The following is a 24,459-nucleotide window of genomic DNA, read 5'->3' on the forward strand; positions in this document are numbered from 1 at the left end:
CAAGGGCAAACTGCAAGTTAGCACAGAAAATATAGAAATAACAATTCTATATGATGCATGAACAGTATAAGCAAATGATGCATGCTCTAATGCAGTGAGAAGAAATTCAATGTAACTTTAAATTCACAAAATTGGCTTGAGCATAGAGTTTATATCAAAAACAATCCCAAATTTGAAAAGCCATTTTCAAAAATCCAACAAATTGACTAAATTGATCATTATACATGATAGATAACAGTTTATAATAACTAAATCAATCACTCAAACCAGCCAATTTCATTAATTAAAGCTTAATTGAACAAAAGCCCCAAATCGGGTACTTTCAAGCCCAGGAAAATTAAAAATTTCAATTCAACAAATTAATCAAATTAATTCAACAAAAACAGTTTTATAACATCCCACAATAAAAACCCATTAATCAATTGTGAGAAAAGGCTTCAATCATCAAAAATCCCAATTTCCCTTAGGTTCGACATTCTCCCTAAAATGCATGAAACATGAAAATAAATGAAAAATGAGGGGTATAAAGGTCTTACCGGCCTTAGATGACAAAAACCCTTGGAGAAATTTGGTCGAAAACCACAAAAATCTTGCTTTGACCCTTAGACCGATCAAATAGAGAGAGAAAGTGTTTTGAAAAAGGTTTGAATAGTGAAGAACACGTGAGAAACAAAGGTTTTAAAAAACTCTCTATACGATTTTCGATTAATCGAAAATTAGATTTGATCGATCGAAAACACCTTCGATTGATCCAATAGCAATCAAGCACCGATCGAAACACACAGAGCCAAACCAAAACTTTAATCACAATTTCGATCGGCCGAGAAACAAGTTTGATCAATCGAAATTCTGGAAAACCAATTTTTTTGAAAAACAAAGCAATTTTATGTAGAACCTCCTCAAAGCATAGTATTTTATGAATAAAATGCATGAGTATGAGATGAAATGCTTTTCAAAAACACTTGTTTTGAACCCAATTTTCCCAAAATTAAGATTTTCAAACAATTCTCCTTAAGTTCTCAAGCTTCAAACACATTTTGCATAAAATTCAAGGAATTTTCGAACTTGGTTGGCGAAAACAAAATCACACACAATAACATGTACAAAGTTTAGCAAAGAGTGACTTGTGTAGTGTGTACAACTAGTAAAAGCTTGAGATTCATGTGAGATGATATGTAAATAGAAATCAATCACAATTTCTACAAAATTCATTACATAAAGTTGAAAGAGACTATCACCTAAAGAGTTACATCATATAACTCCCACATCTCCTAGAAAACAAGCTTGCAATCATGTAAGTTTCTTGATTTGCCTCAAAATGTACACACCAATTTTTTTTTATTAGAAACTTATTAAAAATAGCCGGGATAATGTACACACCAATTTTATTTGATTGTGAAGATATTAAAGCCCAATAATGTACACACTAATTTTAGCATTTAAACCGAGGCTACACCTTATGTTCTTTTTGCGCATGTGCTACACTTTCTCGAGCACAAAATCTTACGATATGCATTAAGGTGTTCATGATTGGCTAGTAAACAGTGGTAAGATGGTTATTTATGCCTTTCTCAATAGGTTCAAGTCCGACAATCAAAAGCATGTGACTTCAAGATCAAGATCATCATGTAATCAAAAACTATAAACATCTTCCCACACAACATGCACTACAAGGCTTCAACTAGTAAAATGCAATAAATAAACTCATCCTAGCTAAACAAGGTACATAAACATGTTATGTAAAAATAAATTGGCCAACCTTGATTTCAAATCCAAGACAAACAATGCAAAACACATTTTGCTTCCCTTTTCCTTCCTTTTTTTTTGTTTTTGTTTTTTTTTTTTTTAAAGAAATAACAAAAACAACCTAGAATGAAATGCATGAATGTTATGCAATGCAAATCCTAGAAAAACAAAGAAAACAAGAACAACAAAAAAGAATGGTCACAAAGAGTAGAGCGATGAAGCACAAGGACCATGTCAGAAAGACTCAATTAAATTGAGCCTTTTGCATCCAAAAATTTTTAGATGCACCTCAAGCATTGGAGTTCTTATTCATATTAGAATGATTTTCCAACTCCAAGATTGGAATAAAGGTTTAAAACCTTTACCAATTCACCAATAAGTACCATAGGATCTTGTACTTGAGGCACAGGTACTTTTGGCTTATTTGCTCGCTTAGCAGCTTGTAACTTGAAACAGTTTGGAGGAATGTGCCCAGACATTCCACAAAAATGACAAACCCATGCAGGCTTATCATGCAACTTGCCCTTAGGAGGGTTAGGAGCCTAGGTTTAGACTCTTGAAGATTAACTCTAATCTTCCTAGGAGGTGTAACTTGTACAGATTTAACAGCCTCACTCATAGAGGGTTTGACAACCTCACTCACAGGGGGTTCAGAAGAAGAAGAAGGCACAAAGTTTGTGGAATGGGGTGTAAGCACAAAGATGCTTTCTACAAAACCTAAGCCAGTTTTGTTAGAGGGAGACTTTTGAACTCTCAGCATGTGATCAAGTTTGGAGCTTGCAGACCTATTAGTTTGTTCTTTAGCAACAAATAATTCAAGTTCCAAATTCTTAACTTTATCAAGCAAAAGTATGTTCTCAGTCTTCACATTATTCAACAATTCATTAGCATCAAACAGTTTCACAAGCAAATTTTTCTTTTCAAGTTCAAGAGATGCAATTTTCTTTAAGCCTAAATCAACACTCATAGCATCCTTTATAGCAACTTTGCAAAGTTTATTGTGGGCTTCTTGTAAATCTACATCCTTAGAGAGTTCCCCATCAAAAGGGTTCTCCTTAACAGCAACACTTTCATCGACTACAACAAAGCAGTGAAAGCAATAAAGTTTCCATCCTCATCACTACCAGACTCATTGTCAGAAACTTCATCATCACTAAGGGTTACAGCCATAGCCTTACCCTTACCCTTAGACCTCAAGAATGTTGAACATGCAGATTTCATATGACCATACCCTTGACATCCAAAACATTGTTGAGCCATAGTATTATTAGAAGGTTGACCTACTTTTTCTTTAGGTTTTCTAGTGTTATTAACCTTAATGGGATCATTTCTCCTAAAATTTCTAGGTTCAGTAGTGTTCTTACCTCTTGCATTTTTTTTATTGTTCCTAAGAAAATTTCTAAAGTTCTTGGCAAGATAAGCAATCTCTGTAATAGAAAGCTCATCATCAAATCCACTAGCATCAACATCATCAATAGACTTGAGAGCCATTGATTTGGATTTGCTGGTCTTAGGTAGGTCCAACTCATAGGACTGAAGAGATCCTACAAGCTCATCAATAGGGATGGAGTCCACATCCTTGCTTTCAGTGATGGCAGTCACTTTGGGTCTAAAATCCTCAATCAAAGATCTAAGAATCTTCCTAACAATCTTAGATTGATCATAGATTTCACCCAAATTATATGCAGAATTAACAATGTCATTAAGCTTAGCATAGAATTCATCAAAAGATTCATCATTAGATATCCTAATGCTTTTAAATTTAGTAATTAATTGCTGCAACTTATTGATTTTAACTGCCTTTGTGCCTTCATGCACAGTCTAGAGGATATTCCAAGCAGTATGAGTCATCTCAACATTAGAGATTCTCTTAAATTTCTCCATAGAAACTGCATTAAAAATAGTATTCATAGCTTTGCTATTAAAAGCGGCTGCTTCTTTCTGAGAAGTTTGCCACTCACTAACAGGAGTAGTGGGCTTCTCCATCTGTATTCAATGAAGTTCCAGACTCTCTCATCTATCGATTTCAGGAATGCTTTCATCCTTACTTTCCAATAAGCATAGTTATTCCCATCAAAGTGAGGTGGAATAACAAGAGAGTGTCCGTGTTCCATGACAACAGGGGTCAAGGACCAGCTCTTAGATCAAAGGATCTACAACAAGAAAGCAACCCACTCTAACACCACTTATTTGTTTTTAGACCCCTTAAAACATAACCAGATTAACCTAGTTAATTAGCCAAGTAATTACTTAGTCAAATTAATCAGATCTAGGTTAATACAAATATATCATATCATTGTAAAGTACGGAAAATAAAGAACACAACGATATGATAACCAAGGAAAACCAAACCGGTAAAAAACCTGGGGAGGATTTAACCTAACTATGCTTAAGGTAAAACTAAATCCACTATGAAAAAATTGAAGTTTACATAATAGCGACTTATACCACTAACATCATATTGCTACCTCGAGTAGGAAACTTACTACCACGACCACGTGACAACTCCGAGTCCACGAACTACTTCTTTCTTGGATTCCCAGCAAGTACAAGCACCCCCGCTTGTATATCTTTAAGCTCTTAAATCTGCAACTGAATTGATCACCAAGTTCCAAACATAATCTTGAATCTTGGAAACCCTAAGTATGTGTGAAGGCAACCACCTCTTAATCTCACAAAAGATTCACACACACAGCATAAGGAGCAACACTAAAATGTGGCTAGGGTTTGCCCTTTTATACTTAAGGCAAAACATAAAACCCTACACGTCAAACGGGCTTTAGGCTAAGTTGGAAAATTCTGCAGAAAAACAATCTGCACGAGCTTCGATCGATCGAGTCTAATTTTCAATTGATCGAGCCAAGCAGATTTACACAGTAAATCCTGCAGAACACTCGATTCCAACTTTACATATAAACACACTTTGAGCAAGTCTAAAACGAAGACTAAAACGTTTTGATCATGGTTTGCCAACATTATAAATTGAAGTTCTAATACATTTAAACCTAAAGTCTTAGAACCCAACATAACAACATGACAAAGATAAGACCATCCAATCCTCATATCTTCAATTTCTCTCTTGCCACTCTCAGTTCATCATAGCAAAGCTATGGATTTGTTACACAAGTTCTTGAACATTGCAGTGCCTCTCTTGATGCTCATTGCATTCCCTTTTTTTATGCCACCATTTCTTTTACTCAAGTTTCTGGCAAAGTAGTACACATTACTGGAGTATCTTCAGAAATTGGCAAGGTTTTTATCAATGTCACACCATCTAATCTTTGTAGACTTTTTACATGGGCTATTTATACTATATAATTTAAGTTCCTTGACAGTATCTTTTGATATGGAGTTTGTTATGATCATAATTTTTTATTTCAAGTGTTTAATTATTATTATTTTATTTATATCTGTTAGCATTGTCGTTGATATTGTGAGTGAGAGAGAAGAAAAAAAAAAGTGATTTGGCTTGACTGTTATATATATACACATATAATCCTTTGTTAAGTCTAGAATAAACTTAGATCGTAGAATTTGCATTACGTGTAGGATTACGATTATTTTTATTTCTTTATAAGTACATTAACCTACAATGACTTTTAATACTTAGGACCATTTTATCTTTAACAACATTCATGAGGATATGGTAAATGACATACTCCTTGATAAGGACATTGAGAGACAGATCTATAGGTGTGAAGAAATAAGGAAGAAAGAAGAATAATCTGGAAGGAAAAAGAGATAAGAAACATCTGTGAATGAGAAAAAAGGTGAACACAAAAAAGAAGAAGGTAAAGATAAACTAATGTGGATCGGACTAATAGTTTTTAGACCCCTTAAAACACAATTGATTTAACCTAGGTAATTAGCCAAGTTGTTACTTAGTCCAATTTAACAAATCTATGTTATCACAATAACAAAGATCATATCATGCAAAGCAGAGGAAAGATAAATAACACATGATATGATCACCCAGGAAACCAAACCGGTAAAAACCTGGGGAGAATTTGACCTAGCTATCCTCAAGGTAAACTTGAATCCACTATCTTGAAAGAATCGAAGTTCATACAATAAGACTTACAAGCCCCCACACTCGACTTCTTATTGCTACCAACCAGTAGAACTTACTGACACGACCACGTACAAGCTCCGAATCCACAGACTCCTTCTTTCTTGGATTCACCACCTGATACAAGCACACCCGCTTGTGTTTTCTTTAAGCTTCAATGGCAGCAACCGAGTTGATCATCAAGAGGTAGAAAATATCTTCTCCTTGAAAACCCTAAGTTTGTGTAAAGAAAAGCTCCTCTAGATCTCACAAGAGATTTACACAAACCGCAATATGAGCAACACTCAAACGTGGCTAGGGTTTTCCTTTTATACTTAGGACAAATTAGAAAACCCTAAAATGTTTTAAACAACTAGTGCTGAGTTGGAAATCTGCAGAAAAAAAACATTCTGCCCGAGATTCGATCGATCGAGCCTAAGCTTCGATCGATCGAGCCAGGCTAAAATGCATAATTCTTTCTGCATTAGCTTGATTCCAACTTTACATAAAATACACAACTTTGAGCAAGACTAAAACACTTCTGAACACATTGTTTTGATCATGGTTTGCCAACAATACACATTAGAGTTCTAAATACATAAATACCTAAGTCTTTAGAACCTAACACGGACAAAACAAGAGGAGAAAAAAAAAATAGGGAAAATTCTATCTTTGACATCAAAAAAAAAAAAAGGGAAAATCGTTTGGTCGTGGGTAATGGGCTGGGTTATGATATGAGTTTAAATTTATACAATAGTATTTGGTTGATTGGCCCAATTAATTACCTATACATACATACATACATACATACATACATACATACATATATATATATATATATATAATAAACAAGAGAATGTGTGTTTATATTTGTTTGTTTAATAAACAAGTCAAACTCAAACCTAAATTTAGACTTGACTATTAAACAAACCAAACTGAAACATAATAATGTGTTTGTGATCAAGTTCATAATAATGAGACGCTATATAACTATATATAATATTATTTTTATATGTGCTCTAAAAAAAATACTTATATAGAATTGAGATTGAATTGTATAAATTTATAAATTGGATGTAATATCAAATTATCATGTATAATTATTTATAGGAATATTTATAGTTTATTGATAATATAAACTATCTATTAGTAGTAAAAATTCATTTATTTTAGAGGATTAAAAAAATTTAGTTATGGTTTTCCATATATGGGAACATAATAATTCAATTAAGTAACTAATGAACAAAATCGAGCTTGTTTGACCAAAAAATAATAATAACAATCAAGTTTAAATATGTAATCTCGTTTGATGATCTCGTATTCATAATAAAATTAAATAAACATGCCTGAAGTTTTAATATTCAACTTGACTCAAGTCATTTAGGGCCCTAGGGATGCAGCACTTCCTCATTCCAAAATATAAATGCATGGTTGTAATCACAAAGCATACCATAAGCTTTAAAAAAAACATATAAATACCACAACATTTTCACATGAAATTTTTTTGTAAGTTTGTAGCATGTTGCTTACGAGTATGCTAGGAGAGGTGCTCATTTAGCCCTTGTTGACATAAGAGATGATCGTCTTCTAACGGTGGCAGATAATGCCCAAGAACTAGGATCCCTAAAGGTTATTGTGGTACGTGCAGATGTTTCCAAGGTTGAAGAATGTAAGAAGTTTATTTATGAAACAGTTCACCATTTTGGACGATGTAAATGTATGACATGTTTTCGTTTTTCAATGGCTTTTGTGGATATATTAATTTGGAATTAATATGTTGCAATTTTTGATTTGTGGTCTTTATGCAACAGTGGATCATTTGGTGAACAATGCTAATAAGTGGTAGATTTTTCATGGTTGCCTGCACCTAGGATGAGTTTCTACAATGTAAGCAATATGATATATGGTCCCAATAATTTTCTATTCCAGATGGATTCTTATACTTTGTCACCTCAGGCAAGCAGTGCAGCAATAGTAAGCTTCTTCGAGACATTGTGTGTTGAGGTTGGGACTGAGATCAAAATCACAGTTGTGACACTTGGTTTCATAGAGTCTGAAATGACCCAAGGCAAGCTCTTATTGAAGGAAGGCAAAATGGAAGTTGATCAAGACTTGAGAGATGTAAGTTATTGGCTTTATTAGTTATTCCCCTCTCACCATGTCACATAATTAGCATACCCTTCTTAGGTGACAGGATAAAGTTCTATCTATGTAGTTTTGTTTTTTTGATAATATTACACCACTTGATAACTTAACCTGGACTAGTATTTTTAAAATCTCAACATTATATACTTTTTATTGTTCATAACCTATTTGCCCAAATTTCATATTAATCGAAAGTTATTTATTATTCAATCAATAAACTTGTAGGCCAAGGACTTTACACAAGGAAGTACCCTAGCAAGAAGATATTGGATCTCTCGGGTGCCAAGAACATCATTAACCCATCTACAATCGACAACCCTGAGATTAAGACTAACGAAAATGAAGGTTGTTTTATGTTCTTTGAGGTTAAACACTTAAACCTAGTTATGTGATCTCTTTACTTATGTGTGTTTTATCATCTTTGTGCTAATAGGTTGTAACTTGTGTGTAGTACCACCACACCCCCCCCCCCCACCCCAACCTGTTTTGTTTTGTTTTTGTGTCTTCAAATTAAGGGATGGAAAAAACAAAGACACTCTTTGTATGGACTTTATATTATGTATATTATCTATGTGTCTAGGGTAGGCTCAACTATAAATGCAACTGATGCAATTGCCTAAGGCCCCCAAATAAAATAATCTCCCCACTTAAAAAAAAAAAAAAAAATTACACACACACACATATAATATATTTATCTATATATTTTAATTAAGATTTTTTTTTTGTTAATCCTTTTATTGGTCAATAGAATGCATCAAAAAGGTTCCATTGTATCACCATTTCAAATTTTATTTTTTAAATTGCACACTGCCACTACACACAGGGTTGATAGCTATGACAGGACATCACACTGGCACACAGGCACTGCACAAAGGTCATGGCCACACCACAGCTCACAGTTGGCCGACTAGCCCGCACACGCTAACCCACAGCCCACACTAAATTTCAATGTATACTCATAGCATAGGCACACACCCTCTTCTTTTAGACTTGTACTTTTTACTTTATCAATTATTATAAGTTATTACACCAATTAATAATTTGATGTATATCATATCAACTCATTTGTATTATAGTAATACTAATTTATTGAACTTAATTATGCAAATAGATGAAAACACTACAATTAATGTACTTAATTATTTAAAAAGGCTAGATTCTTTTCCAAATGCATATATTGCTTATAAAATATTACTAACAGTACATGTTATGGTTGCATCTGTAGAAAGAAGTTTTTTAAAAATAAAATTAATAAAATCTTATTTAAGGTTTATTATGTCACGAGAAAGATTAAGTGGATTAGCCATATTATCAATTGAAAAAGAAATGTTAGAGGAACTTAAATACAAAAACTTAATCAGTAATTTTGTATCTCAAAAAGAAAGAAAAATAGATTTTAAATAAAAAATTAAAAATTTTGATAAATATTATTTAATTAATATTTAAATATAAAAATAGACCCTGTTAAAATTCTCGCCTAAGGCCCCTTAAGTTGTTGAGCTAGCCCTATGTGTGTCTCATACATATACAAATGATCTCTATAAATATGTAAAAGAAAGAAATTAATTTGCAAAGGGTTATCGATTATGCAAAGAGTGTGTACAAACGAGATAATATGAATAGGGAGTACCAAAGAATTTTCCATGAATAAGTGCGCAAGTTGTTTTTGTTTATAGTAATAAATCACTACTATCATGTAATTAAACTCAATTAAAAATTTTACAGTAGCACTTAAAGAACTATTATATTTTTTTAACACTTATTAACCTCCATAAGTCACACACTCACCTCATTCAGCCCACACGTACACACACATATCTTGTCCCTCTCACACACACACACACACCAGCCCTTGTCTCTCTCCCCAATCAGTCACCTAAAGAACGATACTCAAATTGTCTTTTTCTTTTAGAACACTCATAACCATAAGTCACACACTCACCTAATTCATCCCCCCCCCACACACACGCTCATATCTTGTCCTCTCACACACGGACACACCTACCAGCCATTGTCTCTCTCTCCCCAATCAGCCACCTAAAGAACTATACTTAAAATGGTCTTTTTTTAATTATTCAGCTAGCCCACACTCATGTCTCTTATGTCCTGTCTTCTCACCAATCGGCACCGCCTTCAAATATCTGACTCATGGGCGGAATTACATATATGGCCCTCTAAAATTTTTTAAATTTCTCTATGCAATATATAATAAATATTTAATAATTTAGCCTACAAAATAAGGGCTAGCCCCCACTAATATATGAGTTAATTAATTTAATGGTACTCTTAAAAAAAGAATTTTCTAACTAGTAGTTATAGAGAAGGTATTTTATTTATCTTAAATTCATTTTTTTATTATAATATGTGTTCTTGTATCTGCTAAAATTTTGGATCATTCACATCTTTAAACATTTCATTGGTTCAATTGAAATTTTTTTTACTCACTTTGATAGATAATTAATTTGGTAATTTATATTAAAATGAACATTTTAAGGATTTCACAATGAAATTTTGTAGAAAAGAAGGAATTTTATTCTATGAATGATTGTCATAAAAAATAATTTTTGTATTTGTACATGAGTATAAGAGTTTGACTTGAGCCTCTTGCCTAATGAATTAGTACCACAACTCCCGCATTCCAAACAAAAAATTTTGACTCCACCACTGCCAGTTGTGATTAATTTGAAAAAAAAAAAAAAAAAAAAAAGAAAGATTATCCTTAGGACAAGCAAAATTGGAGGGCTTTCAAACTTTCAACTTTCAACTACCCCAATTGTCATTGATCATTGGGTTTTGTGTAGTGGAAGAATAACGAGAAAGCAATAATGGATGTTGATTCACAGCCAACTATCACCCTTCGTTCCACCCGAAATTCCCCCCATGTGCTTGTAGGAGTTGATTCTTTTTCTTCGTTTTTTTGCTGAATTGTAGGAGTTGATTCATGCGATGGGATTTGGAGTATCTATTTTTGTGGTTGCAATTTGTAAATCTTCTCAAGATGAGATTGCCGTACTATGGACAATGCTCCAAAATAACTAAAAGCCAGAGAATCTATTAGGAGTTGATTCAAATCTATATATAGGAGTTGATTCAAATCTATAACTAAAAGCCAGACTCAAAGTTTCAAATCTTATATAGGAGTTGATTCATGCCATGGGATTTGGAGTATCTATTTTTGTGGTTGCAATTTGCAAATCTTCTCAAGATGAGATTGTTACAATGCTCCAAAATAACTAAAAGCCAAAGAGGGGACATCATTGACTCAAAGTTTCAAATCTTATATATATAAATATTCACACTATAATATAGTGTGTGAAATATCTTGCTTATCAAAAAAATATATCAGATCTTCAATTCCTCTCTCTTCCTCTCTCTCTCTCTCTCTCTCAAAGTTATGGATTTGCTTCAAAAGTTATTGAACATTGTACTCTTTCCCATATCTTTAACTGCAATTCATTTCTTATTACCACCATTTCTTTTTCTCAAGTATCTTTTTTCATTAAAAAGAAATACATGCAGTGAGAATGTAGCTGACAAAATTGTACTCATCACTGGAGCATCTTCAAGAATTGGCAAGGCTTGTAACAAATTATCAATCTCACACCACTTAATCTTTGTAGATACTAACTGCTTTTTTCTATTATATATTGATATTGTATAATTCGGGTTCTTAGAAATGCTCATTTTTAAATGTTTTAATTTTAACATTTTATTTATATTCACAAGGCCCATTTGTTACTGTTGTTTAAACAACATTACACATATTTTCACACACTTTTCACTCACACGTATTTCCAAAGAATACAAACAACATTACTAGAATAACATTACCAAACAACTTTTTCACCCACCATAATCTCAAACAATAGTTAATTTTAAATGGTAGGCGGTGTGGGTTTTCGTGACTTGGCTCACTTTAATGACGCCCTTTTGGCGAAACAAGCACTGCGACTCTTGCATAATAAGGAAACTCTCTTCTACAAAGTCTTCAAGGCAAAGTTCTTCCCTAATCACTCTCTTCTAGAAGCTAAGGAATCAAGTTCGGGGTCCTACGCTTGGAAGAGTCTATTACAAGGTCAGGATGTTATCCTAGATGGTGCTTGCTGGAGGGTGGGGAATGGAAAATCAATAAAAATCTGGCAACACCATTGACTACCTCGAAATCGTCCGACTAAGGTACTCTCCCCAATGGTGGAAACAATGGAAGAAGCTACAGTGGATTACTTAATTGATGAGGGAACTAGAACGTGGAATGCTGCGATGGTGGATGGGATTTTTGCACCACAAGAAGCTGAAGAAATAAAAAATATTATGTTGGCTAGAAAAGATACAGAAGACACTCTGTATTGGCCGTGGGAGCATGATGGGAGGTATAGGTGCAAAACGGGGTATTGGTTCTTGAAGGAAGATGAAGTTGGTTTTCAGGTGGCAAAGCATCAAGACCATGAGAAAGGGCTTTGGAAGAAGATTTGGGCTCTTGAATGCCGAAATAAAGTTAGAAATCTAATTTGGAGAGCCTTCCGTAATTCACTCCCTTCAAAGTGCAACCTATGGCATCGAAAAATCATTACAGACCAGATTTGTGATCGATGAAAGAAAGATAATGAAGACGTTGTGCATGCAGTTTGGAGCTACAAAGAGCTGGACGGAGTATGGGGTTTGAATAATATATGGAGTTTTTGGAACCAACAGAGCTTCTCCAGTTTCAGCGAGCTCTTGGCCTAGGTGTTCAAACATCAAAGAAGCCCGGTCCTGTTTGCCTTCACCATCTGGTCCATTTGGCACTAAAGAAACCAAGTGAGAATCCAACAAGCCCATCGCCCTCTAAGCCAACTTTCTCAATGGGCTCATGATAGTTACGCGGAATACAAAGCCCTAAAACCTGCGCCAATGCCCAGTAGGCCGAAGAGGAGAGCACGGTGGAAACCACCTGATCAGGATATGTTCAAAATTAATTTTGACGGTGCCATTTTCGCTAAAGAAAAATGCTCCGGTCTAGGTGTTATCGTTCGAAACAAGGAGGGACTTGTTATTGCTTCCATGTCTACTCGGGTTCCTCAAAAACTCCAGCCAATAGAGATTGAAGCCTTGGCTGCCAACAAAGCCCTCGAGTTTGCTAGAGAGATGGACATATCGGATGCTGTACTGGAGGGCAACTCTTTACTGGTGATGACGGCATTGAAATCTAAGAATCCTAGGTTAGCCCCTTTTGGCTTGCTGATATAGGACTCTTTAACTCTATCTTCAAGTTTTTCCAAATTGTCCTACTCTCATACTAAGAGAGAGGGCAACATAGTTGCACACAACTTGGCTCAGCTAGCAGTTAATTTTTCAAATTGTGTAATATGGATGGAAGATGTTCCATGTGATGTACTATCTTCATACCATGCTGATTTAGCTGGTATTTCGTAATTAAATGCATCACAGTGTTGTTTCTCAAAAAAAAAAAAAGATGTCTTAATAAGCAGCTTTAACCTCAATTATTTTTTTTAGAGGGACTGATTCCCGAGCTCAAACTCACAACTTGTTGCTTTGGGTGTAAGGCACTTGCCATCACACCAAAGCTCAACCTCTAGTAACCTCATATATTGATATATATATATATATATATATAGGACCCTATGGCTTGGGTACAAAACTTTACATAGTCCTATATATTGACCATTGACCATGAACCTTACCTTGTAATAATCCCTACTACATATAATGGAAAATGCTAAAAATTACAAATTTTCTTTAAAATACCGATAAACGAACATGATGATGAATATGATCGATACCATTTAAAATATATTATAATAAATATCTTAATAACTTTTTTTTTATAGGACTTACATAATAAGATTTATAATATTTCTAACATAGCTCTTTTTTTGGCTGCATAAAGGAGAAAGAACTTATATGTAATTTCTACTCATAACTTAGCCATCACGTAACTTCTAGTCTCTCAAAACAAAAATGAATTTTTTTTTTTCATTTCTGAATGGTGATATTTGCTTATAGATTGAAATGCCTTGGATGCCAGTTGAGTCAACAGAGAGGTGTGCTAAAGCAATTGTGGACAGCACTTGTAAAGGAGACATGTACTTGACTAATTAAGCCATCTTGGATGAGGGTGGGATTTTGGATAAGGGTCTTATGTCCTGAAGTTTTTGAGTGGTGTATGCACTCAATGTTAGTCAATCGCCCATGCACTCATCAAAACAAGGACCGCTAGCTGAAACATTAGTGTTTAAGCCAATAAATTCTAAGCAGAATTAATGGAGAGCTCGCTATGATTTAGATTGGAAGGCGTTATCATTATTTGTGCAAATAAAAACTATATTGTACTATTTAAAGAGATTTATGATTATGTTCTGACCAGAATTTCTTTTTCTTTTTTTTTTGGGATAAATTTTCATCTCAAAATTAAAATATCATTTTGATATTTTAAATAAATACCTGGGCATGAAATAATAAAGTTGTTGGAAGTCATCACAGAAAATTAGATGAGTTGTTGGTTTTTAACAGTTATACTATACCAACTAAGATCCACCATATCATTTCACTATAAATGCCTTAAACCTGTTCTATTTGGTGTTTGGAATAAAGTATAAACAACTTTTTATTCCTATAGCTAGACTTCATACTGTCTTTTTTTTTCACTGCAAAATAATTACATAAATCGTTTGTTGAAATATATTTTTCCTTCCTAAAATTTAAAAATTAGTAATCTTGTCTTTGAGAAAATTTATAGATGTCAATTTTTATTTTGTCTTTCATCCTTTTCTAACCAAAGATATGTCATATGTTAATATCATTGATCCTCTTTAACCCTAATCCTCCACTCCATCTGGCAAATATAGGTAAGGCCTATTATGGAGTTTAATAAATTTTTGACAGGTCTATCCACTGGTGCTGGTGGTACCAGTCCCCCCAATTTATTAGGGGGCAGGGAATTTAAGGCTCAAATATGTAAGACCATCCTCATATCTTCAATTTCTCTCTTGCCTTTCTCTGTTCTGTTCATCACAGCAAAGCTATGGATTTGCTACACAAGTTCTTGAACATTGCTGTTCCCCTCTTAATGCTCATTGCATTCCCTTTTTTTATGCCACCATTTCTGTTACTCAAGTTTCTTTCTTTCTTAAAAAGATCCATATATAGTGAGGAAGTGTCTGGCAAGGTAGTACTCATCACTAGAGCATCATCAGGAATTGGCAAGGTTTGTATCAATGTCACACCATCTAATCTTTGCAGACTTTTTACATGGGCTATTTATATTATATAATTTGGGTTCTTCGACAGTATCTTTTAATATGGTATTTGTTATGATCATAATTGTTTTTTTCAAGTGTTTAATTATTATTCTTTTATTTATATATGTTAGAATTGTTGTTGATATTGTGAGTGAGAACTGAAAAAAAATAATAATAATAATGTGATTTGGCTTGACTACCTACAATTGACAATAATTAATATAAATATATATATATATATATATTGAGAAACAATAACTAAATGAGTTATTATTACATCATTTTAGAACTCATTTCTAACTAAATGAATGATTATTACTATATAAAATGCATAATTTTGTATATATGTCCTTATATATAATATCTCTAATTAAAATGATTAATAAAAACTTTTCTAATTTTTTTTTTTATAATTCCTTATTTATTAATGAAGAGGGTGATTTGAACTCAAGCTGTTAAATTTTTTCTAATAATTGCATAAGTAAGGTTATCCTAAAATAATTAATTCCAAACTTAAGATTAAAAAATTCAATTGTATTAATGTCTCTAATTATATTGTGCTTTATCCTTTAAGAACACATATATTAATATTACCCATTAAAAAATTAATAAATTTAACAATTAGAACATTGAAAAAAATTAAGCAAAAATCTCAATTCATTAAGGAAAAATAATCCAAATTTCTGAACTTAAAAAAAAAAAAAAAAAAAAAAAAAAAAAAAAAAAAAGCCATTGGTGAATATATATAAGTTTTGAAATTTTGATAATAGATTTTTACTTAGAGTATGGTTTAAATTTCTGAAACCTAGATGAATGTTGCATATTTTGTTAAAACACTTATTATTACTTTATTTGAATAAATTGATAAGAACAAATAAGTTGTAGTCTCTATCAACTGAAACTTAGATGCATGTTAAATATTTTGTTAAAAAACTTATTCTTACTTTATTTAAATAAATTGATAAGAAAAAATATGTTGTTATCTCTATCAATTGAAATTTAGACGTATATTGTATGTTTTGTTAAAACACTTATGGTTATTTTATCCCTAACGATAAGAAACAGATCAGTAGGTGTGAAGAAATAAAGAAAAAAGAATATTCTGGAAGGGATGTGAATGAGAAAAAAGATAAAAAGGTGAAAACAAAAAAGAGGTAAAGATAAAACTAATGTGTGGCGGACAAAACAAGAGGAGAAAACAAATAGGGAAAATTGTTCTATAAATATTTAAAAAATAGGAAAATTTGTTTGGTCTTCGGTTAATGGGCTGGGCTATGACATGGGTTTAAATTTATACAATAGTATTTGGTTGATTGGCCCAACAATTTACTTATACATATAAACATTATTTTATTTTTTTATTAAAACTTAAATGTTCATAATATTAATGGTAACTCCAAAACGGTATATCGGTATCAACGAGTACTGGAATATTTTATTCCTTTAGCCAAATCAAAACAATCTATGTTATGAAATTAACTCCTTACTTATACCTCCACAAGGATATCTAGGTGGTTGGTTCATTGGTTAGGGGCATAACATAAACCCAGATGTCCCAAGTTTAAACCACCACATTATAGATTCTAAAGGTTTCAAAGTTTGTCTAATGGACAAGCAGTGGAATAGTTCTACCAAAGGCTAGGGCACCTAGGGCAATAAATAAAACAAACGATTTAAGAACAGCTCGAGCTCTACTCAGGAGAATGCTTGTTTATGTTCGTTTGTTTAACAAGTAATTCAAGCTCAAACCCAAGTTTAGACTTTAGTATTAAACAAACAAAGCTAAATCATAATAAGGTAATTGTGAACAAGATTGTGTACATGAGACACTACATAACTATACATAATATTATTTTTTTTATAATTAAACTTGTTTAAAAAAAAATATTTATATAGAATTGAGATTGGATTGTATACATTTGTAAATAATTTTATATGATATCAAATTATAATTTATAGTTTATTGATAATATAAACCTTCCATTCGCAGTTACAAATCATAGATTTTTAGAGGATTAAAAAAAAAATTGATATGGTTTTCTATATATGAGAACATAATAAGTTAATCAAGTAGCTCATGAACAAACTCAAGCTTATATGACAAAAACTTTAATCAAGTTTATACATCTAATCTTGTTTGATGATCTCATGTTCAAAATAAAATTAAATGAACATGCTTGAACTTTTAGTACTCAATTTGGCTCGACTCAATTAGAGCCCCAAGAATGCAACAGTTTCTTATCTCAAAAAAACAAATACATGGTTGTAATCACAAAGCATTTCATAAGCTAAAAAAAACATATAAGTACCACAACATTTTCACATATAATTTATTTTGTGAGTTTGTAGCATGTAGCTTACGAGTATGCTAGGAGAGGTGCTCATTTAGCCCTTGTTGACATAAGAGATGATCGTCTTCCAACAGTGGCAAATAAAGCCCGAGAACTAGGATCCCCGGAGGTTATTGTGGTACGTGCAGATGTTTCCAAGGTTGAGGAATGTAAGCAGTTTGTTGATGAAACAGTGAACTACTTTGGACGATGTAAGTGTTTGATGTGTTTTCATTTTTCTATAGTTTTTGTGGAAATATTTTTGAATTAATATGTTGTGATATCTGATTTGTGGTCTTTATGCAACAGTGGATCATTTGGTGAATAACGCTGGAGTAATAAGTGGTAGCTTTTTCGAAGATTACACCAAATTCACTGATGTTTCTTCGATTATGGTAATAAAGCCAACATGTTTTGATCCACTTTTTGTAATAATGTTGTGACATTAATTGGAATTTGGAAAATGAAAACTATAGTGATAGAAAATCATCTCTAACAATAGTTTTTTCCCCCAATAATTAGATAGTTATAGTAGGGGTGGGGGATTTGAATCTTGGAGAGCTTTATTATTAGAAATATCAGGAAGTTTCTGGTGAGCTATAAAGCTCTTGACGATATACTATAGAGCTTCATGTAATATCTTACGCAGTCCTAATTGACTTAGTACATGTTGAATATGGGATGACCTAATACACATTTGATTTGGACATCAACGAACCACATAAATAATGTTGTCAAAATCGAAATCCAAATAGTAGGATCATATGATCTTACCTAACCAAAATGATTCAAATCATAATAGGATCTCATATTTGGTAGGATCCTAAGTAGAATCGTTCAAAATCGTATGATCGTATAGGATCCTACCAATCCCACTAAAAACTAAATTTTGTTTTATTTTATCATCATTTTAAGTGTTCTATTTGAATTTTGATCATTGTAGGAATGAATATATATTGTGAATAGAAGGGATTTGAACTTTGATCATCTTAAAGGTTCTATTCATGTATCACTTGGCCATATTCAGAAAATCTAATTGTTACAAAGTTGCTTGTGTTAGGTATTAGTTTTTGTTGTTTATATATTAGAGGTAAAAAAAGGGGAAATTAACTAAGTTTTTTTTAGGCTTACTGTTTTGATTATTTGGTTGGGTTATGTAATTGTGCAATATTTATGTGTTTATTTTTTTGTGATAGCACTAATTTGTAGTAAGCTAGTTTCCAATTGCTAACTTATTTTGGATTTTGAAACTAGAACTTAGAATTTGGAAAACATTTTTCATATGTGTTGATAGTTATTTTGGTATTTGGTTGCTAATTAAACATTTGATGAATTTTTGGATAAATTGTGTTAAAACTTAAGAATATTTATTTTGTTAATATAGATGTGGCGATGAATGGTATACAATTACATCATATTCTTTACTTTTTCATAGATGAATTCATAATTTATATGATTATTCAATATAAAAAGTCACTCAATGTGTTATTTTGCTTTAAATTAGAAAATAGGTAGGATTTTAAGATCAACAATCTCACCTATCTCTTACAATCCTACATAAAATCCCGACTTTGACATCCTTGCATTTAATACACACGCATATAATGCAATCTAATACAATTTATTACATAATGCAGAATATTATAAAAAGTTTTATATTTAAAAATATTCATAGGTCAATTTTTTTTTTTTTCTATATTATACCATAAACATAAACACCTCAATTTAATTGTTGGATTTCAATTAGCTCAATTGGCAAAATCTCTTGTTATAAAATAAGAAATCTAGGGTTCATAAAAAAAACCAATTAGTGTCTTAGCCTAATAATAAAAAGAAATTATCATAGAGCTGACAACATAGATTGAAATTCTATTATATCTATGAATATATATATATATATATATATATATATACATCAATTCAATTGGGGTAATACTCTAGCTGACATTTGAGTTGTTTATTCTCCTCGTAGTTGTATTATTGTAGTCAGTAAAATAATTGTCAAAATTAATATCTTTTTAATTCTTTATTTTAATATTTTATGAAACATTAATGTTTCCATAATTTCTACTTTAACCTAATTTGAGTGTATATGTATTTGAAACTCCTTTCTAGAGACTTGAACTCCAACCCTTACCCCTCATCCCAAAAGCATTTATACTTGTAGAGTGACCATCACGCCAAGGGTACATGGTAGTATATTTTTATTTATTATTTTGCTTGAAAGTGTAACCCAAATGTTGAGATGTACTTCTATTTACATTATTTTCATCTCCGTTTTTGATGCTAATCTTTTATATGTTTTTAAAATATTAAGTTGGAAAAACTATATATATATATATATATATGTGTGTGTGAGTGCACGCCCACAGGTTCCATACCATATAGATTGTGTCTTCTGCATTATTCACTATGTGATCATGCCTTTGGGATTTACATTATCAACCTTGCTAAATTTACATTTAGTCACAAATTTCTTGGCCTTGTGTTAAGATGTTCATCACTATGAAATCGATTTCTTCAAGAATTGACCCTCTTTTTTTGTTAAACTTACATTAACAGACTCCCACTTTATGTAATTTAGGACGTAAATTTCTGGGGTTCAGTGTATGGAACCCACTATGCAGTTCCGCACTTAAGAAAAAGCAAAGGGAAGATTGTTGTAATGGCTTCAACAGGAGCAAGCATAACTATGCCAAGAATAAGCTTCTACAATGTAAGAAACGTCCTTGGTATTCCTTACAAGCTAGCTCACTCTAGCATTTTTTTATTTTTACTGATTGGGTTTAAATATGTGTTATCTTCAGGCAAGCAAGGCAGCCCTAATATCCTTTTTTGAGACATTGAGAACTGAGATTGGTTCAAATATTGGAATAACTATTGTGACTCCTGGACTAATTGACTCAGAAATAACACGAGGCCCATCATTACAAGAGGTAGGTTGTTAAGAGGAGGCATATTGAGATATAATTGAAATAAAACTTGAAAATCCTTTACCAATCCTGTTTATGTTGCATTTAATGAGGACCAAACAAATGAGAAATAATAATTTAATAATATAAATTAATTAATCTATATATATATAAAACCGAAGCTTTTGAAACTCCCACAATTTTCCACGTCAGCACGTATTAAAAAGAAAAAACAAAAAACAAAAAAAAAAACGTAATAAAACTACAGCAAACCGCGATACTCTACCAGCTCCTCCTCGATGCTCTCTGCCATCCTCTACCATCTCCTCCTCAATCAGACCCACGGCAAACCTACAGCAAAACATTGCATCGCATACAAACCAAATCCACTTTTATTTTCTTCAGCTCCACTCACACACAACTCTCAAACTCTCATTCTTCTCAAGCTTCCTAAGAAACCCAGGTCCAAAAATTCCCACCACAGACCCAATTTTTGTGTTCTAACTTCTGCAAACCCAAATGGGTCTAATGGGTTTTCATGGCTGAGTCTGACTCGGTCGGTCCGGTGTGGCTCGGAGCGGCTGTGGTCGAAACTCGGCAAGTCAGGGAAGAAGGAAACTAGGTTTGCTTGGAAGATGCCAATGTGAAGGTGGGTGAGTTTGTGGGGCGAGCTAAGGAAGGGGTCAGCAAAGGTCGGGGTGAGTCGGAACGGTTTAGGACTGAGTTAGTGCCTGAATTTTTGAGTTAGAATTGGTGGGAGCGTTGGAAGGTAATTCTACACTTTGAGACCCTTTTGTTTTAATTTTTGTTTGGTAGATAAGAAATTGCAGGAAAAGGATAGAAAATGGACAAGTTTAAGTATTTTCTTCTGAACTGTGCAGTTCATTGATCTGGAGCTCTCACGTTTTATTGCAGCTGTGAAGCTTCATTGCAAGATTGATAAAGTTGCAGGAGTTCTTGAGACTAATCGTCCAGATGCAAAGAATGCTCTTTACCAAGCAACTATCAAGCGAGGGGACTTCCCATTGAACCGGATCTAGAAGCTGTCTCGTGTGGTTGATCTCTGAAGCATTTTTTTTTTTTTCTGTTTTGGAAACAGTGCCAAAATTTGCTGTCACTTCCCAAGGATAGAAAAAAATGCTCATGGTTAGTTAGTTATTAAACTCATTAGGATTATTTTAGCAATATTTAGTCCACTATTTATATCTGAATGCTATATCAAAAGTGTTGATGTGAATTTTTGTAGCTTTGTATTGGAGATGTGTTAACTATGAGTGAACCTTGCACAACCAAAAAAAAAATACAGATAAAGATAGCATATATGAACTTGGTGGAAATGGAAAAATTTGAGCATTGCATGTAATCTATATATATATATATATATATATAAATAAAACCGAACACTATGAAGTTCTTACAATTTTTCACGTCAGCAAAATATTTAAATAAAATTATTTTTATATAATCCAAACTTAATAAGAAGTGAAACTTTATCTCTCTAACAAGTCTAAATTAAACCTAAACTCAAACTCATCATTATCATTTTTTTAAAACAAAATTATTTTTGCTCAATCCAAACTTAACAAGAAGTGAAACTCTAACTCTCTAACAAGTCCAACTTAAACTCAAACTTAAACATTGATAATATATCTCCAAATTTGGAAGGTTAATGATGGATACTATAAAAGCAAAGCAAACCCCAATATATATATATATATATATATATATATTTTTTTTTTTTTTTTTTTTAAGCTGAGTAGAGGTATAAGCTCTTCTTATATTATTTTCTTCTCCTTTATTTTTTTTTTTTTTAAATAAATTATTTTATAGTTTTTCATATATTTTTTAAAATGTAATTTTCGTACATGAATCACAAACTCTCTTTAAGCATTTACGAGATAAAAAAGCTTGCAATAATTGAAATTATTATTTCAAATGTACCCCATCATTCTCTTATATTTCTCTATTGTTTAGTCACATATATTTTGTTTTGTTTCAATAATTTCTAAGTAGTGAATCATTTGATTCTTTAATATTTTTTGGTCTTTCAGAAGTTTTAATATCTAGATTTTTGAGTTATTTTTTGCAGTATCTAAAATTGTTTGACAAATTTTTTATAATTCATTGCACGTTCAAGTAATAGCTTCTTCATTAAATTGTAACACAAATTGAAGTCATAAAAGAGCAAATCATGCAAGAGTGTAGTTTCTTAAATTTTTTATAAAATTATTTTAATCTACCTTACAAATAGGTAGGTTCCCGTGCATAGCACGGGTTTGCGACTAGTTTATATGATTTATGTTCTCTTGGGATGCCCTTGAAAATAATGCTTTTTAGATTTGATGACAAAACAGTTTGTAATAAATGAATATTTGTTCAAATTTTTTTTTTTTTTTTTTTTTGATGATTGATGACATAATAGTTTGTAATGTAGTAAAATTTGTAGTATTTTTAATGCCACTTCATACTAATTAACCTTTGGAGACTCTTATAAATAAACAGTACCATGTAATTACCACTAGTATGTGTAATTTCTACTCATAACTTATCCATTATGCATTCTCAAAAAAAAAAAAAAAACTTATCCATTATGTACACTTCTATTCTCTCTAAACAAAGAGGATTTTCCTTCCCCTTTCTGAATGGTGATTTCTGGTTAGGGTAAAATTTCTTGGGTGCCAGTTGAATCAACAGAAAGGTGTGCCAAGGCAATTGTGGACAGCACTTGCAGAGGAGACATGTACTTGACTGTCCCATCTTGGATGGGGTGGGGATTTTGGACGAGGGTCTTATGCCCTGAAGTATTAGAATGGGGTCTGCACGCAATATTAGTCAAATGGCCACACACTCAACAGAAGGACCTGTAGTTTAAAGATCAAAGTTTTGAGCCAATAAATAAGCAGAAGAACAAATGGAGCTCCCTATATATGATCTTAGATTGGAAAGGTTTGGTAAATTGTTTGGTGCAAATGAAAACTAAAGTGTACTATATAAAGAGATTTATTGATCATGAATGAATTGCATGGTTAAATAAGAATTAATAAATAAATTTTAATATTATATATATTCTATATCCATATTTGCTTCCTTACTTTAAAGGCTTTACAACAACATTTATCATTATTTGATTTTTAAACCAAAATTTACCACCACAAACTTGTTTATCTTATATTTATATTGTGTACTTCAGTCTTATTCTTATTCAATTCACTTTGGTCCACTTTGATTATATTCAGTCCATTAGGTCTTATTCAGTCCATTCTGTCAACATGGGTCCACTTCAGTCCATATTGGTTCTACTTGGTCCACTTCAGTTCATTCAGTCTTATTCGGTCTATATTGGTCTTACTGGTCCATACTGTTCATTACGGTCATGGTCAGTCCAATTTGGTCCTGCTTGGTCCACTTTGGTTCTATTCTATCCATTCGGTCTACTTTGGTCCTATTCGGTCTTATTCTGCCCACTTTGGTCTTATCCTCTCCATTCAGTCTAAGTTGGTCCTATTCGGTCCTCTTTTGTTCTATTCGGTCCAATTCGGTCTTGTTTTGTCTATTCAGTCTTATTCGGTCCACTTTTCTCCTATTCGGTCTATTCAGTTCACTTTAGTTCTATTCGGTCCAATTTCGTCCTATTCAGTTCATAATGGTCCTATTTGGTCCACTTCAGTCCTATTCAGTCCATATTGGTCCTCGTCAGTCTTATTCCGTCCATACTGTCTAATTTGGTCTTATTCGGTCCATTCTATCCACGTTTGTCCTATTTAGTCCCATTCTGTCTTATTCGATCCACTTTGGCCACACTCTCAAAAGAACGACCACTAGTTCAAACTTCAAAGATCAAAGTTTTGAGCCAATAAAGTCCAAGAGATTTATGGAGCAAATGAAAACTCAAGTGTACTATATAAGAGATTTATTGGTTATTTTCATGTCAGAATTAAAATATCGATCACTTTGATGTATTAAATAATTTCTGAGGATGAAGTACGAAGCATGTCTTTTTCTTTTCAATTATTTCCTTTATACATTTTATCAAAATTTAT

At 32.4% G+C, this 24,459-nt stretch overlaps 1 protein-coding gene and 1 long non-coding RNA gene across 2 annotated transcripts; both read left to right on the plus strand.

Moving 5' to 3' along the window:
• Positions 1-14,548: 14,548 nt before the first annotated feature.
• On the plus strand, positions 14,549-23,510 carry LOC126701907 (11-beta-hydroxysteroid dehydrogenase-like 4A). The gene is made up of 6 exons (XM_050400348.1): positions 14,549-15,143; positions 17,527-17,719; positions 17,817-17,902; positions 20,092-20,223; positions 20,315-20,443; positions 23,080-23,510. Exons 1-6 carry the CDS (start codon positions 14,961-14,963, stop codon positions 23,284-23,286), a joined length of 930 nt encoding a protein of 309 aa, XP_050256305.1. The 5' UTR covers positions 14,549-14,960; the 3' UTR covers positions 23,287-23,510.
• On the plus strand, positions 20,450-21,693 carry LOC126701912 (uncharacterized). Its single transcript, XR_007647554.1, has 2 exons — positions 20,450-21,188; positions 21,335-21,693. It is a non-coding gene; the product is annotated as an uncharacterized LOC126701912 (long non-coding RNA).
• Positions 23,511-24,459: the final 949 nt, after the last annotated feature.

The sequence above is a fragment of the Quercus robur genome, chromosome 10 (genome assembly GCF_932294415.1).
Source record: "Quercus robur chromosome 10, dhQueRobu3.1, whole genome shotgun sequence".
Lineage (NCBI taxonomy): Eukaryota > Viridiplantae > Streptophyta > Magnoliopsida > Fagales > Fagaceae > Quercus > Quercus robur.

Bases quoted from the DNA above. Each gene is read 5' to 3' on its own strand.
- LOC126701907 (XM_050400348.1), top strand. From the start codon at position 14,961: ATGGATTTGCTACACAAGTTCTTGAACATTGCTGTTCCCCTCTTAATG. The intron at 15,144-17,526 runs GTTTGTATCAAT...GTGAGTTTGTAG, and splicing joins CATCATCAGGAATTGGCAAG to CATGTAGCTTACGAGTATGC. The intron at 20,444-23,079 runs GTAGGTTGTTAA...ATTTCTGGTTAG, and splicing joins GAGGCCCATCATTACAAGAG to GGTAAAATTTCTTGGGTGCC.